The following is a 19,136-nucleotide window of genomic DNA, read 5'->3' as shown; positions in this document are numbered from 1 at the left end:
CAGACATGCGCGATCCAACCTCTCTCCCGACCATCAGTCAGCTGGCGCCCCCATAAAAAGTTAGACCACCGTGCCTTCCCAGGCATCTGAATGGTAGGCCCTCTTCACATCATGTTCAGCGCCTTCATGTGACAGATTCCATATGCAATGCAATTTTTGACATTTACAATAGTGAGTATTGCAGGTAGACACCGGTCCCCGCATAGTCCTCGCCCTGCGGAGCGTCTCGCCGGCCCCCTGGGAGGACATATGTTTCTGCGTGAATAATGACCCTTCCTGAACTGCCGTATGCCGAGGCCATTAATTAATCATTCCCTCTTCACACACGTCCCACGGATATTATTTTTTGTTTGCTCACGAGACAAAGGCTCGAAAATAATGGCGAACGTAATGGCGGCAATAGGTGTAAGCCGCAGCAGGCACCTCCATGGAAACTTAGTAAAAAGATGCCAAAAATCTATCATGCTCGATCCTTCTTTCTCCCGACATCTGCCATCAGGGCTGGTCCTGTCGAGATCAGTCAGGACCTTCTAAGCATGGCCCGCTCTTATAGCGCCATACACTGCACAAATACAATCATACTCTGCCCAAATATCTAATACACTGAGGAAGGTTGCTGCGTCATGTGGAACAGCCTTTCCATCCATTTGTGCACCAAGAATCGGTTTAGTACAAGCACCTTAGCCAACTGAGCTAGTGGTGCCCCCTTCAATAGGGAAACTATCTTCCCAAACCATACCCACCCTATGTCCCATTTCTATCACCTGAAAGGGTGATTGGATGCCCCATGTACATCATGCATTTTCAGGGGGATTTCGACAGAGTTAGAGTGTTTGGCCAGATCTTCTGGAGTCGAAGAGGTCTCCTGGATGTTCTAGGATAGTTGGCAAGTATGCCACAGCCATGCCCTTGAGGCTAACCCAATTGTCACCCAGTTTGCTAAAAGTACAGAAAAGACTAATAAGCCTAGGGATACAGCAAAGTGAGATGGATTTTCAGATCAAGGCTGAGAAGGAGCCATATCAGGTGTCACCTTCCCGTATACGAAGAATAAACAGAATAGTCTTTTTGGGGTCTTCTTTTCGGAGCGGGGCACACTAGATCACTGTTTTCATCTACGCTATAACATCGCAGCTTCATCCAGCAGAATAATTCACTCCAGGCTGAGGAAAACAGGATGAAGCACTTCATCAAACCTCAATGAGATTCCCCGCACGCAGCAATACACTGGCGAGGAGAAATAAAATGAGAGGCCGCTAATGATATTACAATGGGGACATTAGAGGAGCGGATCGATTTAACCAGTTCACTGCCCGTCACAGCTGCAAGAAGCTTCATCCGCTCGGCCAGAGAAGAGAAGTCATTCAGTTACTTTCTCCAGCAGGCAAAAAAAAAAAAAAAAAGTCGAAATTCCCAATGGAAGAAATTGAAATACGTCTCAGTGAGCTAAGGCCGAGCCTCCACCAATCACCGCCGCACAGGAAATAAGACTGTCAGGAGACGGAGAACCGCTCACAGCCCAGAAATGCTATGCAGTGATGGCGGCAGTGCCAAGTATGCAGGGACAGGGTGGCACAGAGGACCTGCCAGCAGTTACTACACACAGAACAAGGGGGCACCCTAAGATACACTGCGTCATCCTGCAGAGATGTTCTGCAGCAGCTGCTCCGTCTCAGGCATTCACCAGCTGTCTGCATGTATCAGAGCAAGAGAGGACCTGCCCCGAATCCCAATGAGCCCTGAAGAGACATCTGATCGCAGGCGAGGTGTAGATACAGCAGCAAGGAAGCACGGGCCTATGTTATACCAGTAATGCACACACACATACATATATCTGCAAATACAAGGCATCTATATATTACTACTAACTATTCATACATGCACATATTAGCCATATAATGATTTTACATCCATATGATGCCCATAATACAACAATGTCCAATACAATAACTATGCAAGCATATAATACCCTTCTATCCATGTCTGCCCAGAATCCAATATATATCTCCATATTAGGCCCTTACTACAAGACATATCCACATATAATGGCCCTCTATCATAGGCTTATGTAGAATATCCATATGATGCATGCACATTATAGCCGTATAATGCTTTTATAACCACAATACAATAGATATTGCCATACAGTGCTCATAATACACACATCATATATCTCTATATAATGCCCTCCTTACCTTACATATGCATGCACACATACAATGCCTTTGTACCCATACAGAAACCCCCCATACAGTGCCCCTTTGCTCATACATATACATATAACATACATATATTTCTATCACCTGATAGGGAGATTGGATGCCCCATCTGCATCATGAATTTTCTGAGGGATATTGACAGAGCGCTTGTGGCCATACACTTCCATATATCCCCCATACAGTGCCCATACACTTCCATATATCCCCCATACAGTGCCCATACACTTCCATATATCCCCCATACAGTGCCCATACACTTCCATATATCCCCCATACAGTGCCCATACACTTCCATATATCCCCCATACAGCGCCCTTCTTCCCTTATACTTCCATATATCCCCCATATAGTGCCCTTCTTCCCATACACGTCCATATACCACCATACAGCGCCCTTCTTCCCATACACTTCCATATACCACCATACAGCGCCCTTCTTCCCATACACTTCCATATATCCCCCAGATAGCTCCCTTCTTCCCATACACTTCCATATACCACCATACAGTGCCCTTCTTCCCATACACTTCCATATACCACCATACAGCGCCCTTCTTCCCATACACTTCCATATACCACCATACAGCCCCCTTCTTCCCATACACTTCCATATACCACCATACAGCGCCCTTCTTCCCATACACTTCCATATATCCCCCATACAGTGCCCTTGTGCCCATACACTTCCATATATCCCCCATACAGTGCCCTTGTGCCCATACACTTCCATATATCCCCCATATAGTGCCCATACACTTCCATATATCCCCCATACAGCGCCCTTGTCCCAATACACTTCCATATATGCCCCATACAGCGCCCTCTGCCCATACACTTCCATATACCACCATACTGTACTCTTCTGCCCATAAACCTCCGTCCTTCCAGCCATACAATCCCCATACACTACACCGCACACGGCTGGAGCTGTGCCATCCTCGCTTTCCGACTGTCTTACCTCGGCAGGACTTGTACATGGCGCCTCCGGTACCGGCGGCTTTCCCGGGCATGATGATGATGATGAGAGCGGCCGGGCACCTTGCTAACAATGGCAGCCTGACTGCTACTAAACGGCCAGCATGTCCCCTCCAGCCAATGGGAGGGCTCTGCAGCCGGGGTGGGCGGGGCCTAAGGAACAAAGAAGAGAGGCTGACAGTGACTACAGGCTGTGTGCGGCAGATTTATGTATAGAGGGGCTGCCTGTGTTGCCCATAGCAACCAATCACAGGGCAGCTCTTATGTTAAAAGAGCAAAATCAGAAATGAAAGCCGCGCTGTGATTTGTTGCGACAAATAATTATTTTTTTTAGGCAGTTTCCTAAATCTCACCAATTTTTCTCTTCACCCTTTGTGTCATAACATAGTAAGATGGCTGCAAATGAGAGCTCCTGAAAAGTTGTTATAAAGGATAGACATACACATTAGAAGAGTTTTGCCTAAATTGATTTCTGTGGGGCACTGTATGATGATGTTTGACTTCCCTGATGTCAGGGGAAACAAGGATCTGGCATGTTGGATTTTAAAGGGTTGTTCCCATCTTCATATAATATGGGTGATGTCAGTGCTCGTAAATTTTCAGCCCAACTTGAGTTATTAACACTTTTCTTTTGTTTACAGCTCGTTGCCTTGGAGACCGACCACCGCTGCTAGACAGCAGAACATGTACAGTTCTTACAAGCTCTCCCCTATTGAGATTGTAAGCGGTTACCTCTGCACGTCGCTGATTATAAACTAAACGGCAGTGGTGGTCGGTCTCCTAGGCAACGAGCCATAAACAGAAAAAAGAAAAGTGTTCATATGTCAAGAATGGCTGCAAAGAAGCAAATAGCAAACAACGTTTGTTTTTAAAAGCACTATCCGACAATACCCATCTATGAAGAGGGAAATAACCCTACACCTATCATACACCTGTTCCTTTGTCTCAAGGAAAATAACCTGCCCCCTTTATAATGCCCCATTTATAATGCCCCCTTTAAACAAATGATGCTCCCCTGAGTGCCCCTTTTAAAAAAGTATTAATGCCCCCTTAAAACAAATAATGACCTCTTTATAATGCCCCCGTAAAACAATTGATTCACCCCTGAGTGCCCCTTTTAAAAAAGTATTAATGCCCCCTAAAAGCAAATAACGCCCACTTTAAAAATTATTAATGCCCCCTTAAAATAAATGAGTGCCCTCTTTAAAAAAAAAAAGTATTAATGCCCCCTTAAAAAGTAATGATGCCCCTAAGCACCACCTCCATAAGTGATAATGCCATTTTGTGCCACCCCTCTCAAAATAATGAGGTTTATACTCCTCTGAGCGACCTAGCCCTGCACACAGTGCTGACACCTCTGCAGCCATCATTGCACCGCCTGCAGGGGGCGCTGACGTCTAGAAGGCTGTAGTCCCTTCAGGGTGGAGAGTGGTCGGGCAGAGAAACTATTGCTTCTTGCTCCATCTTTGAAACCAGCGGTATTGATGTCGTGCCACTTAGTGGAGCAACATTTCAGGTAGGCCCCGATTCATCACTAGCTTTGTGCCTCTTTTTTATCTAGTTTTGGGCGTTTTGTACCTTTTTTTTTTGTTTGCACCCAATTCATTATTCTATTTGATCCATTTTTTGAAGTCTATTTTATATGTGCTCGCCTGTTTGTTTTTTCGTTTTCCGCATTGTGGACAGCGTTTAGTGACTCCAGATGTTTTCGGTTGATTCCTCAATTAATAATAATAATCTTTTTACTTCTATGGCACCAACATATTCCGCAGCGCTTTACAATTCAGACAATTTACAGACATTATCGGCACTGTCCCCATTGGGGCTCACAATCTACATTTTCAATTCAATTGCGACTTTTTACTCACAAAGTCGCAAAAATGGTTAATACCGTTACTTTGCGCCAAATTCATTAACCAGATGCGCCATTTTGATGAATTTAGTGCAATAAATGTCAGCAAATACCTCAAGACGAAAAAATGTTTGCACCCCTAAGAATTTTACGCTCCTCTGCTACCACCCCTGTATTCCCCTTCCCCGTCTAGGCTACACCACTTGCCTTATGTAAGCATAGTTATTGTTCAGGATCCTGGGAAAGCTGGGTGACAAATTCTATGGAAGCTGTAATTGCTTCCATAAATAGATTAAATTTTTTTGAAAATGGAGAAATCATACTCAGGGGACATATTACTCTTTACTATTTTGCCTATCCCTAAAGTGATGGACACCATCGCGCCCTCTCTTCCATAATGGGAACCAGTGATGATTTGAGCTGGCAGACCCGCACATCTATAAGGCTGGGTTCACATATTGTTTTCTCCTAGGAACAGCGGCTCCGTCGGGGCTTACGTCCAAAACCTCACAAAACGGGATTCGGGAGTATGAGCCAATGAGGGCACTGACTATAATGATGGAGACGGAGTCACAATGTGCCAGTGCCAGTTGAGCATCATTTGTGCAATCAATTATGCCTTGGTGCCCGCCGAAACTAGGCGTATAGGGCTGAAAATAGTGCACATCTGGCACTGGCACACTGCGACTCCGTCTGCATGGTTAAAGTCAATGGCCCCGTTGGCTCAAACACCCGAATCCTGTTTTGAACTCATCGCCACTCATAGAGTCCCATGGCTTTCATTATCACCTCTATGCTGATGACACACAGATCTACCTCTCTGGACCCGATATCACCTCCTTACTAACCAGAATCCCACAATGTCTGCCCGCTATTTCACCCATCTTCTCTGTTAGATTTCTAAAACTGAACATTAACAAAACAAAATTCATCATCTTTCCACCATGTCACTCAACTCCCCCAACTGACCTATCCATCAAAGTCAATGGCTGCTCCCTCTCCCCAGTTCCACAAGCTCACTGCCTCGGGGTAACCCTGGACTCTGATCTCTCCTTCAAACCTCAGATCCAAGCCCTTTCCACTTCCTGCCGACTACAACTCAAAAATATCTCCCGGATCCGCACATTCCTTAATCAAGACTCTGCAAAAAGACTAGTCCATGCCCTCATCATCACCCACCTCGACTACTGCAACCTCCAGCTCTGCGGCCTCCCTTTTAACACTCTCGCACCCCTCCAATCTATCCTTATCTGTGCTGGCTGACTAATCCGCCTGTACCCCTGCCTCTGTCAATCCCTTCACTGGCTCCCGATTACCCAGAGACTGCAGTTCAAAACCCTAACCTTGGCATACAAAGTCAACGACAACCTGTCTCCTCCATGCATCTGTGACCTAGTCTCCCGGTACATACCTGCACGCAACCTCCGATCCTCACAAGATCTCCCTCGCTACTCCCCTCTTATCTCTTCTTCCCACAATCGCATACAAGATTTCTCCCGTGCATCCCCCCTACTCTGGAACTCTCTACCCCAACACATCAGACACTTGCCTACCGTGGAAACCTTCTAAAGGGACTTGAAGACCCACCTCTTCCAACAAGCCTACAACCTGCAGTAACCACCGCTCCACCACATTACTGCATGACCTGCTCTACCCTCACCTACTGTATCCTCACCCATCCCTTGTAGACTGTAAGCCCTCGTGGGCAGGGTCCTCTCTCCTCCTGTACCAGTCGCTGACTTGAATTTTTCATGATTATTGTACTTGTTGTTTGCTATGTATGCCCCTTTTCACACATAAAGCGCCATGGAATAAATGGCGCTCTAATAATAATAAATAATAATAACTGTATTAGAAAACGCTATATGAACCCAGCTTAAGAGATCATTGATCTATCAGGGCCTAAATCTGCCATCTATAGCCCTTAGATCACTGCTGTATACAACAGGGCATTAAAATAATGATTATATTCAGTGCTGGTAAGACGGTGGCACAGGGCAAGCACTGACAAGGTCACGGGTCTGGTTACATTGAGTTCTGACACCAGTGATTTCCTATGGGAGTAGCGTTGACACCTGGCACAGTGAGACGCTGACCTCTCTGTTATCAGATCTGACCTCAAGTGTCAGCCACAAAGACGCTGAACCCATAACCCGAGATCACTGACACTAATAGCATTATACCCCTGATAGGATACTTATGGGCGACACCACGGGCACTGGGCACTATGTTGGTTATAAAATGCTAATAATCTCGGGAAATTATTTTATATTACCTGTGCTGAGTATTTAACCCAGATTTACAACAAAAAATAACTGATTTTTTCAGAAAAATGAGTCATATCCATGACGAATCGTCCATACATGATCCGCCTTAGCACCTGAATATTGATGACCACCGTAGGGGCATCACTGAGGACAATACATCTCCTATTTGGGCCTGTTAAGGCTTGTTCACACGTTGCTTTTTAACTGCATTTTTTACCATACGGTGTATTTTTTTCCTTACGTATTTCCAGCTACAGTGCGTTTTTTCAAATCTGCAGCACTCCAATTCTTTCATCCAAATAAATGGGGAAAAAAACGTATCAAAAATGCACATATTTTACAAAGCGTTTTCCAGCCAAGACACTGTTTTTTTGGTGGTGAAAAATCTGCTACAAATACTCACATAGCCTTAATGCTGACCATGTAATGGAGCCAACAACACTGATATTTTTAGTTTTCTGTTCTTATAACAGATGTGAACATAGTCTAAAATATTTATAAAATAAACTAAAAGTTCTAAAAACTAAGGCCTCAATTCATTATTGCATTGTTCCTGTTTTTTATCTAGATTTGTGTTTTGCACCTTTTTTTTTGCACCTGATTATTCCATTTGCACCTTTTCTGAAGTCTATTTTATATGTGCTAAAAGTCAGCTTAGGCAGCTTTCACATCCGTGCAGTAATGAGGCAGTGACCCAAGACCCAAGATATTTAAGCTTAAATGTCTTTATTTGCCAACTTACCAAAATAAAGTCAAAACGCTATCATCCGATACGCGGCCGGCGACTGCACCACCGTGTAACTCGTGGGTGCCGTAATGGCTTTGCTCTCTCTGGTTTGTGTTCAGTCTCACACAGACCTGTCCCACACAGAGCCTTCTGTTCTGCTGCTTGCAAACCAACACTGACACACCCAAACCTTACCTGAAAGTTTAAATGAGAATCATGGACATGGGCCACTTCCAGGACCAGGACTGGAGGAAGAGATCCGTCCCACTACCTTCCTACAGATCTCTCCAAAAATAAAAGCCCATGTCACGTATTTCTCAATCTGACTTGGTCAAATAGCTTCGCCAAGTCCCCACTCACTTTTATTTTGCGTTGTAACTAAAGCTGTGGCCATAATTACAATGCTCTCCATTGGCTTCAGTATGTTTCTATGCACATCTTGTTGGACACATAACGACCCTCATATATGACCCCCCCTCACTGCCTCACATGCCAACCATACAGGGTGCCCATGATGACTTCCCAGCTCGATGTTTCAGTGAGAAACTAAAGTTTTGTAACAACAAAAACCCAAGTATCACCCTCCTTGGCATTTCTCTTCCAGACGAGGGCTGAATGGTCCGTTATCAGGTGGAACTGTCGCCCGAGTAAGTAATAGTGTAGGGCTCCAAGGCCCATTTAAACTCATTCTCCACTATGCTATAATTTTTTTCTGCCGGGGTAAGTTTCCTACTCAAGTAGGTGACTGAATGTTCCCCTCCATGCACCTCCTGTGACAGAACACCTCCATAGCCAACTTCAGCGGCAGCCAGTAACGGTCTTCCTCGAGACCTATTGCACATTTTTTTGCTGCTTACACCTGGGACAAGTGGGTTAGCCATTCGATACTATAGATGATAATATCATTCAAGTACACTGCCGAATACTTCTGATTGGGCTCTAAAACTATGTCCATCAGCCAGCGGAAATGTGGCCGGGGCCCAATGTAAGCCAGAAGGAAAGACGACATAGTGATAGAGACCCTCCGGGTAATGAAGGCGGCCTTTTCTTTCGCCGACTCTGTCAGGGGCACCTGCCAGTAACCCTTGGTCAGATTGAGCGTAGTGAAGTACTGGGCCTGCCCCAGTCTCTCAATCAGCTCATCCACCTGGGACATTGAAGAAAAGTTAAATTTTGACACTTCATTAAATTTTCAGAAATCGTTCAGAACCCCGGCACACGGTACGGTTTTGGTTTCATTCGTACCTTTACCTGAGACTCGGTGACATTGTCATGGTGGATCACAGATGTACGGTTGGGCAGTTCCGAGAATACATCTCTATTTTGCTGCAATAATTTCCAAGCCTCCTATTGCTGCTTTTTAGTGAGAGCGTCGCTGATCTTTACCTCATTCCCGGCCTCCTCCCAGGCCGGTGTCGGAGGGTCTACATTCGGTACGACCGGAGTTACCATATGTTCTCGGTCTTTCCATGCTTTTAACAGATTTACATGATAGAGTTGCTCTTTACTATGCGCACGAATAACTACTTTGTAGCCACTCGCATCGGACAAGCAAAAGCGCAGTCACAGACGCACTCTGTGCAAGCCACCACTGCTAGGCAAGTCCTTAAGGGCCGGGATATTCTTCACCCACTCCCGAAGGGGAGAGGGGCTTCCCAGACTGCTGTTGTAGGATAGCTGGCATCTGGTGACGCGGACAATGTGGAGTCAGATACAAAAGAATGGCCACAGCCCCACTATCAGTATTTGGTCAGTAATTTTTCTCAGGAGTGGGAGCCAAAACCAGGTGAGGAACAATCAGAGAAAAGGTATAATAGAAGCAAGTCACCAATTCTGTATTTATCACCCACTCCAGGTTTTGGCTCCCACTCCTGAGAAAAATTACTGACCGAATACTGACCAAATACTGATAGTGGGGCTGTGGTCATACTCTTGTATCTGATGAAAAAAAGCTTTGAAAAGTCGCAATTTTTAGTGCAATGTGAGATTGCACAAAAAATGTGACTTCTGCTGTTTTCACTCCATTCTTGCCCCAGTTCTAATAAAATGGGCCGGGTGGAGGCATGGCGAGACATTGTGACTCCCGCTGGTCAAATTCATGACGAGTGGCAGCATTCGCTATGCACAAGTCATACTCCAGCAGAGGCTGGACACTATACGCCTCACCTGATACCTTAAATCGTGAGCACCTCTTAATGAATCAGGAGCTCTGCTCTGTAATCCAAGACCGTACAGACCAGTCAGCTAAAGAAGATTCTCAAGAAGATTGTGGTCCAGCATCAAGCCCATGCCGTCACCAGTCGAAGAAGAGTTTAGAAGACGCAGAAAAACCAGGTGGAGAAGTGACTGTCATGGGTCCTGAGAATGAAAGTCAAGAGATAATGGTCGATGAGGGGGTCTCTGTAGTACACATTCATCCCAAACGGGACACTTATGGTCGTACTTCCCCTCTGCTCCCATGTGGCCCGTAAGTGATTTGTGTGTGACTGGCTGTTGATGCGTTACCACAAGTTTTTATTCCAGGTGGTGAATCTTAATTTCGTGCGTGGGAGCCTACAGCCACTCACCAGGGGGAAAGTGTAACCCCTGTAGGGGGAGCAAAGTCTACAGAAACTGAGGCCGATAGGAGCAGACAGTGTTTATCAGTAAGAGACATTAGTCCCTCCTTAGCTGCATTGCCTTGTATTGTATTACGTGCACCAATGGTTTCTGCAAGCACGCCAACTTCTGCAGCAACCGGGCCCTGACATTGGACTGTGTTGTTTCCATTGCTGCAGCAATTTGTAGTTTAAGTAATATTAGTTAGGAGTGTGCCTGTTGTAATTTAAAGGGGAAGCGTCATCTCTAACATTAAGATTTACTGCAAAGCCCCATTTTGTATCTCTAATTGTAGATTGTGATTGTTTTGCTGTGACTTGCTATTCCCCTTACAATATCCACCATTTATCCCCCCTCTATAAATAAACCTGTTAATTGTTCCTACCTTATCTATTGTGAGTGTGTATGGAGTGTGGACAGGGGTTTCCCAAGTTGACCCCTGGCAGAAGGAGAAGACCCTAATGCATCCCACTAGACAAGATGATAAAGATGAGAACTACCGGACATTGTGCCCACGGAGGCGGCTTAAAGGGGTGTTACAAGCAAATGAAAAACACCAAAAATTAGACAACAAAACGGTGCAAATGCAAAAGTGAACAGGCTGTAAAATATTTCTACTATATATATATATATATATATATATATATATATATATATAAAAATATATATTTGTCGGCTTTTTTCCGACAGAATTGTGACACACACAGGCAAAAAAAATAAAGTTTCTGTCATGCAAAAAACTCTTGTAATACTAAGTAATAATACTATTTCTAGCGTGCTAATACATTCTAGCAACATTTAAACCCAATTTCTCATATTTTGTTATGCAGAATATTAATTTTATATAAAACTATGGGGCAGACTTCATCAAAAGTATCTAAAAGGAAAACTGTCTTGTTACGGATAGCAACCAATCACATCACAGCTTTCATTTTACCATATCAGTTTAAGAAATGAAAGCTGCACTGTGATTGGTTTTATGGGTAACCAAGACAGTTTTTCTTTTAGATACTTTTGATAAACGAGACCTCATATGTTTGCGAGACAGATTACTATACTGTGACAGAAATTAGTGCTGCAGAGTTTCAAAACTCATTAACTCATTTTGTGTCATAAAATTCTTTACAAATGACGTCCCGTGGGTGTAGCGCTGACAATTGTCTTAATCATGTAAGAAAAACAAGTACGAGGCCGGTGGTGAATGTTGTTACAGCAGGCATTTCTCTCTTGTATTAAAGCTGTCAAACAGTTGCAAATCATGCACACACAGTGACTCAAACATAACACCCGAGCACGAGCACGTTGATGATACTCGTAAAACACCCGAGCATGCTCGTAAATCTCGAGTAACGAGCATGCTCGCTCATCACTAGTAAATTCTCATCCACAATGATCTGTGATACTTTTTTTTCATTGGAAAATCTGGACATAAGCAGAGTCACTGCAAGGTTACCATGAATGAGCGTTTCTAGGAACAATAGTTTCACGATAATCTTGCAGTGTAAACAGGCTCCCGATCACACGATGGTCGAGCAGAACACTCGTTCTTCAGGTGAAATAATCTTTTGTGCTGCACAACAAATCAGCGTTCTCTGTGATGCACAGTTTTGTATGAATAGGTCTGGCCCTGCCGAAAACAGTGACAGCTTATGTATACTGAATGATCTATTACAGTTCGCGAAGTGCGCATCGGAAGTGCAGTCAGCAAATAAAAGTCAGACGATCAGCAGACAAGTTGCTGATCAGCTGTCATTTTGTACTGCACATCAATTGAGCTGTAGTAAATGGACCCTTAGTGTACCCTATATGATGCTACTTCAATCTGGCTCCCTGCCCCTGCTTGTGATAGGTTTCTACTTGTCAGCAGAATGAAGCAGCATTTCCTAGAAAATGCAGTGGTTTCTTTACTCAGAACTTAGAGACTGGCAGTCAGGAAAGTTTTATATCTCTGTTACTATTCATTGTATGAACTCACATACGCAGGCCATAAGAGTAATAGGTAGTCAGATGCAAACTAATCCAATAATAAGAAAAAAGACCCATATAGAGAATGTATAAACATAATTCATCTTTGTTGAATAACAACAAGAAGAAAATGTATAAAAACAATAAAAACAATAATGGAGAATAGTAGTGACACATAAAAAACAATGACAACACACGATATTCAATTACATAGATGAAATATATAATTAATTATCTTTTTGTGAAGATCTGATGTTGTGGGTTGTAATAATCACCTAGGCAGGTTAACGATGCAAAAATATTATATTCCTTACATCCAAGGTTTTACAACAACTCCAGGTAAATGACCAAAATACATTGCCTCTAGTCCACAAGATCCACTCTATGGGGCGGTAGTTCCACTGCCTTTGTACCAGGCGATACTCATTGTCTCCCAACTTTTGGTTGGCCCACAGATTTCGTATCTCCATCTAGTATAGTCTTATTCACATTCCATGCTCCTCCAGTCGACAGATAAAATGATAGAAGCACGGTAGTGTTGATCGAGGGTGTATTGTTAACCCGAGCATGCTCGCTGAGTATTTTCGGCGTGCTCGGCATCTATGTTAGCGTCGCAGTGGCTACATGTTTGTTATGCAATCCCGGCACGTGTCACGGCTGTCTAACAGATGTAGCCACGGCGACACTAAAATAGATGCCGAAAATACTCAGCACAGGTATCCAGTAGCAATAGTCCTTAAGAAAGATCAAATCCAGATGACAGATCCCACAAATGTAGCACATTTATCCAGCCCAGTCGGCAACCAGTCTCCAAACTTCATAGGCCATTCATACATGGGCTCCAGGACCTCAGCCTAGATCCTCTCCCTTCAACATCACTCCACCCACTCCCTGACTAAACATGTGGCTTATTTTCCTCCCTCCTTGAGATTAGCCCCCTGAATGAGCAGACGTGTTCACCCCCTCCTCCTTAAGCATTTGCTTTTAGCTGAAAGAATGAAGAATATTCCAGGAGCCTTTCACCTGGGACTGCATGTGAAACCCCCTGTGGGAACGGATCCGGTGAGTCTACTATCCCCACCCACACAATGGGACTTGTGGCTGTTAGAACAATGGCTTGAGGCCCCCTGAGATAATAGCGAGATTAATAGAATGATTGCTTTCCTTAATTACCAATATTGGGTCTAGCCTTATGTATGCTTACTATCATTGAACGGAAGCATTGATTTCTGAGGCTGAACTGATGAGCAAACAAATCACTAATAAAACACAGCAAGCAAATCTCTAATAAAACATAACAAGTAAATCACTAATAAAATACAACAATAAGATTGACGTAACCGGTGCTCCGTGCTGGAAAAAGTCTGCATCTCTTAGAGTCGTGGACTCCGCTCTACGTGCATTGGTCCAGTATTCTTTAAAAAGTGGTCAGCTCCTTAAACTTTTCATTACAGTATAAGGAGAAAGAAGAAAGCAATGGTAGCCTGAGTACTCCTTAACAAACAGTAAGAGAAATCCTGGTAAATACTGACCAATAGGGCTACCTGGCAAATAGAGGTTCTCATATAAAAGTTGTTACGGATCCAGGTGGTGGGACCTCTGTGCTGTGATACAAGGAGGGACCAGAGGGGCGTAACTAAGTGCCTACCCGGACCGACCCTTGCCACACGGCGGCTTAGTCGACTCCGTAAACCAAGGAGGGACCGGAAAGGTGGACCAGGTGCCACTCTGGGACCGACCTTGTGTGAGAGCAGGCGACTCCCATGGGACTGATGGCCGAGGCCGACAGGCACAGCAGATGAGCATGGCTGGTAGGCAGGCAGGTGATGCAGGTAGACAAGCTGGCGAGTATGGCAGATAGACAGGCAGGTGGGCACGGCTGATAGGCAGGCAGGCGGGCAATGCTGATAGACAAGCTGGCGGGCACTGGAACCTGAGGGCTGAGAAGAGTGTTAGCACACAAACAACAACCTTGCACAGGCACCTCCATTTTGGGGGAGGTGCCTTATATAAGGGCAGTCCTCCGGCTCTTTAAGACGACGCGTGCAGACCCTTTAAGAGGGAGGGAGCGCACGCGCGCACGCCCTAAGTACAGTGCCTGGGGAACTGCGCATGATGAGGGCAGACGCAGGAGAGGAGCCGGAGGACGCCGGACCGGGACCGCGGCGGTGAGGGGATCGGCATCTCTGCCCGGCAGGAGGCAGAGACGCCGATGCTACAGTAGCCCCCCCCCTTTACACCCCTTCTTCTTTAGGCCCGTAAGAAATTTTTGTAGAAGACGAGGAGCATGAATACTCTCCCTGGGCTCCCAAGACCTCTCCTCAGGACCAAACCCCTTCCAATCCACAAGAAAGAAAGTCTTTCCTCTTACCCTCTTGATGACCAAAATATTCTCTACCTCAAAGGCGTCCTCAGCGGAGACTGGAGCTGGAGTGGTACCTGGATCGTCAGAGAAAGGATTAAGAACAACAGGCTTGAGGAGAGACACATGAAAGGAATTGGGAATCCGTAAGGAGGCAGGGTGTCACGGGTGTGTCGCCACGAAGATCGTCACGATTACACAGCCTGACTTCTCGCAGCTGACTTTTTGGTGCTTTGTGTTTTTCGGCAGTGAGGGAGTTAATTCTCTCTCTCTCTGTGCTAGACGAGGTCCAGCCTCGCCCAGCTGCAATCAATGCTGCTGTAGTGAGACTCCTTCAAATGCCTGCTGGTCTGTTAGGGAAGTGTCGGTGAAAGCATTTCATGCAGACTAACAGAGCGGATCGTGGTATTTGGAGTTTCAGAGATAAGTGTATTCGGAGAGTTTTTTCCCTTCCTCGCTTTATCATTTATCTCCTTTCCCGTTGGTGTTCCCTCTGTTGTAGTTGTGTAGTTTTTGTATGCAAGGTGGTTTTGGTTTTTCCCTTGTACTGTCTCGTTCATCTAAGTACTGTGTGTGGGCATATTATTACTTGTCCCCTTTTGTTGTGATCGGGGTCCTTCTCAGGACTAGATTACTTAGGTGCAGGGATCCTCAGGAGGTAGGGGTTACGCTGGCGGCCTGGACCTCTGTACCTTTAACAGTACCTCCAGGTTGAGGGATTAGTCAGGGCCCCAGCTTAGGGTCAGCTTAGGCCCCCTACCTCCAGTATACAGAGACAGCGTGACACAGGGAGTTTCAGCTTGTACGCCACTGGATTTATTTGGTTCAGAATCTCGAAAGGACCCATGAACCGCGGGCCCAACTTGTATGATGGTATCTTGAGACGGACATATTTGGAGGAAAGCCAGACCTTGTCTCCCGGACTAAATAGAGGCGGATCCAGACATCTCTTATCAGCATGCTTCTTCATCCGCTCGAATGAAGCGCAGATCTAGTGTCTTCCCAAATCACAGAAAAGTCACTGACGAGAGACTCCGCGGCAGGATTGTCCACTGAAGAAGAGACGGGAAACGGAATTCGGGGGTGTCGTAAACCACAAAAAACGGAGACTTAGCAGAGGACTCGAAAACTCGGCTCAAGGCAGAAGTTCCACCCAATCGCTATGGTGAGCATTGACAAAGTGCCAAAGAAAACTGGTAAGGATTAGTGTTGAGCGAGCACTAAAATGCTCGGGTGCTCGAAGCTCGGGCCGAGCTCGCCGTGATACTCGGGTGCTCGACCCGAGCAACGAGCCCAATGTTAGTCTATGGGAGACTCGAGCATTTTTGCGGTGGCACCCCCGGCAGTCTTTTAAAAGCCTAACAAGTGCCCAAAACGATAGTGACAGTGCTCAAATGACATGGGGACAGCATGGGGATCGCCCCAGGAAGCATTTCTGACCCCCAGGTCACTGCTGTCAACAACGTGGTCAGAGGTATTAAGCCACTTTTACGGGCTAACAAAAAAACGTTCAAAAACGAAAGTGAAACTTATTTCCTGTGAAATATGTTAAGGAACATCCTTTCCAGGGAAAAGACTTGTGTATAAGTTAAAATAAATGACCAAAAACAAAAATACACCTCCACACCTTCGGCTATGTTCACAAGTAGCATTTTTTATGTGTTTTTGCACTTTTGTATTGCTTTCAACTATGACAAATGCATTCACCGGGAAATGTCATTTTAACATTTTACAACTTTATCTGGCCATGTGCTGTGTGACACATGCATAAAGTGCTGAAAAGACATGGGAACAGCATGGGGAAGACCCCTGGAAGCATCTCTGACTCCCAGGTCACTGTCTAAAAGTGTGCCCATCAGAAGTGATCCTTGCCGCATCAGAAGATGCAGACTTGCAACTATCCCCATGCAAGTTCTAGTCCCAGGGCAGTGTTCAATTGTACCTCCCCCATTCCTTGCAATGCAAGCGCAAGTATGCAGCCTGCCACCCACCAACCCCCAGGCTGCAATACCATACTGCTTGCTTGCTTGAACTTGAAATTGGGCCTTTTAGGCATGTGGAGGCGGAATCTGGCCACCACGTCATGGCTGTGTTGGCGGCCTGGAATCCATACTCAGTCCCCAGCTGCCCGGCGGCCGGGTGTCCATACTCGGTCCCCAGCCGCCCCGCGGCCGGGTGTCCACACACGGTCCCCAGCCGCCTGGGGGCAGCCGGGTGTCCATAAACGGTCCCCAGCCACCCCTATTTCTCCTTGGAACATCCCCCCACACACTTTTCTTAGCCCGGCCTGCTTTAGGCAGCATTGGACGAGCCCACCAGAGAACCAGACTCCTCCGGTGGGCCCTGACTTCTCCATCGGTGGAGTTGAGAGTGCCAAGGTGAGGAGCATGATGATGATGACAGAAGTTAGCATCTGCTATGTTTTCTTTTAATGCAAGTGTAAGTGTGCAGCCTGCCACCCACCCACCCCCAGACTGCAATTCCATACTGCTAGCTTGCACTTGAAATGGGGCCTTTTAGTTTGGAGGAGGCCGAAGCTCGCCACTACCTCATGGCTGCTTCGGCAGCGAGGTATCCATACTCAATCCCCAGCCGCCCCTATTTGTCCTGGTGTGCCTTATACATAAGATTAAGCGCGTATACCAAAACATTACCTGTGCCCTCCCCAGTGCATTTAGTGGGAAGGAGAGCCTATTCCGCTGTAGTGTGTGCATGCCAAACCCCTGTTCATGGTACATGCGAAGATGCCTCCCACCTTGCACCTGTCGTTGCAGACTTGCAACTATCCCCATTCAAGTCCTTTTCCCAGGGCAGTGTTCAATTGTACCTCTCCCATTCCTTGCAATGCAAGCGCAAGTATGCAGCCTGCCACTCACCCACCCCCAGGGTTCAATACCATACTGCTTGCTTGCTTGCACTTTAAATTGCGCCTTTTAGGCATGTGGAGGCGGAATCTGGCCACCACGCCATGGCTGTGTCGGCGGCCTGGTATCCATACTCAGTCCCCAGCCGCCTGGTGGCCGGGTGTCCCCGCTTGCTCCCCAGCCTCCAGGGGGTGGCCGGGTGTCCATACTCGGTCCCCAGCCACCCCTATTTGTCCCGGTAACCTTTCCCACACTTTTCTTAGCCTGGCCTGCTTTAGGGCAGCATTGGCCGAGCCCACCGGACTATCAGACTCCTCCGGTGGGCCCTGGCTTCTCCATCAGGGGAGTTGAGAGTGCCAAGGTGAGGAGCATGATGAGGATGATAGAAGTTAGCATCTGCTTTGTTTTGTTGTAATGCAAGCGCATGTATGTAGTAGCGGCTAGGCCTGAGGTGGTCAGCGTTTTGGCGCATATCCTACCTCCTCCGAGGATTGCTAGATGTTTTCCTGCTACTATCCAAGTTCTATGACTCCCGTTAAAACAAAGCTTCAGGTGATGAATGATGGATGAGGTTGTGGCAAAGGAGAAAGAGCAGGAGGAACAGGGACCATTCACATCAATATCAGGCCAGTCAACCAGATATGTCTTGTAGGATATGTTTCTGTAACAAAAGGAGCGGTTCGGCTACACAGTTATAGGGCATACAGTGAGTGCAATGCTTACCAAAAATTTCGAGGCACTCCAATGCCCCTTGGAAATGACATGGAGGTCAGAGGGCGTTAACTAAACCTTTTTTTCCATTTATAGCAACTGGGTCTCCTGTGCACTGTTGGCCTAAGCAGTGAATGGAAGGCTTTCCAAAAATTATGAGGAACTGCAATGCCCCTTACAAGAGCCATGTGTGGCACCCCAGGGGTCTGGTCACCACAGTAATAGAGATATTACGTCGGAGAGCAAGTGGGAGGTTTCCTGGTCAGGATCCCTTAAACATGCAACATCCTCCTGCCCCAGTCCTGGGAGGGGAGAATTCTGCCCTTATAAACTGGATCTGGGGCGGGGTTGAGTGAGTCAGAGAACAGAGAACAGTCAGAGTCAGAGTGAGAGCAAGGGAAAGTAACAGCAAGGAGCTCTGTAGGAGCTAGGAGCTAAAGACCAGGGGCTGGAAGCTGAGCAGAGCTCGCCCTGGCAGAAGGCAATAGGAACCGGACACAGGAGTCCGAGGCTGTGAGGACTTATATATCCAGCAGCAGAAACCAGCCGGCAGCGGATTTCAGGTCCTCTGGCCATAGAAGCCCGGAGGCTCAGTCA

The 19,136-nt window shown here is 46.3% G+C and overlaps 1 protein-coding gene across 3 annotated transcripts in view; it reads right to left on the bottom strand.

Moving 5' to 3' along the window:
* The window catches only part of AFAP1 (actin filament associated protein 1), a 119,275-nt gene extending 115,944 nt beyond the window's left edge, over positions 1–3,331 (bottom strand). For all 3 annotated transcript variants that reach the window (XM_073647863.1, XM_073647889.1, XM_073647872.1), the window contains exon 1: positions 3,177–3,331. In XM_073647863.1, coding sequence (XP_073503964.1) covers positions 3,177–3,228 — 52 coding nt within the window. In that variant the 5' untranslated portion in view covers positions 3,229–3,331. The remainder of the gene's footprint in view (positions 1–3,176) is intronic.
* Between the last annotated feature and the right edge of the window lie 15,805 nt (positions 3,332–19,136).

This window comes from Phyllobates terribilis, unplaced genomic scaffold (genome assembly GCF_046119375.1).
Source record: "Phyllobates terribilis strain yellow unplaced genomic scaffold, ASM4611937v1 Scaffold_1__5_contigs__length_1240528914, whole genome shotgun sequence".
In the NCBI taxonomy this organism is placed as follows: domain Eukaryota; kingdom Metazoa; phylum Chordata; class Amphibia; order Anura; family Dendrobatidae; genus Phyllobates; species Phyllobates terribilis.
This window is presented reverse-complemented; position numbering and strand designations above follow the sequence as displayed.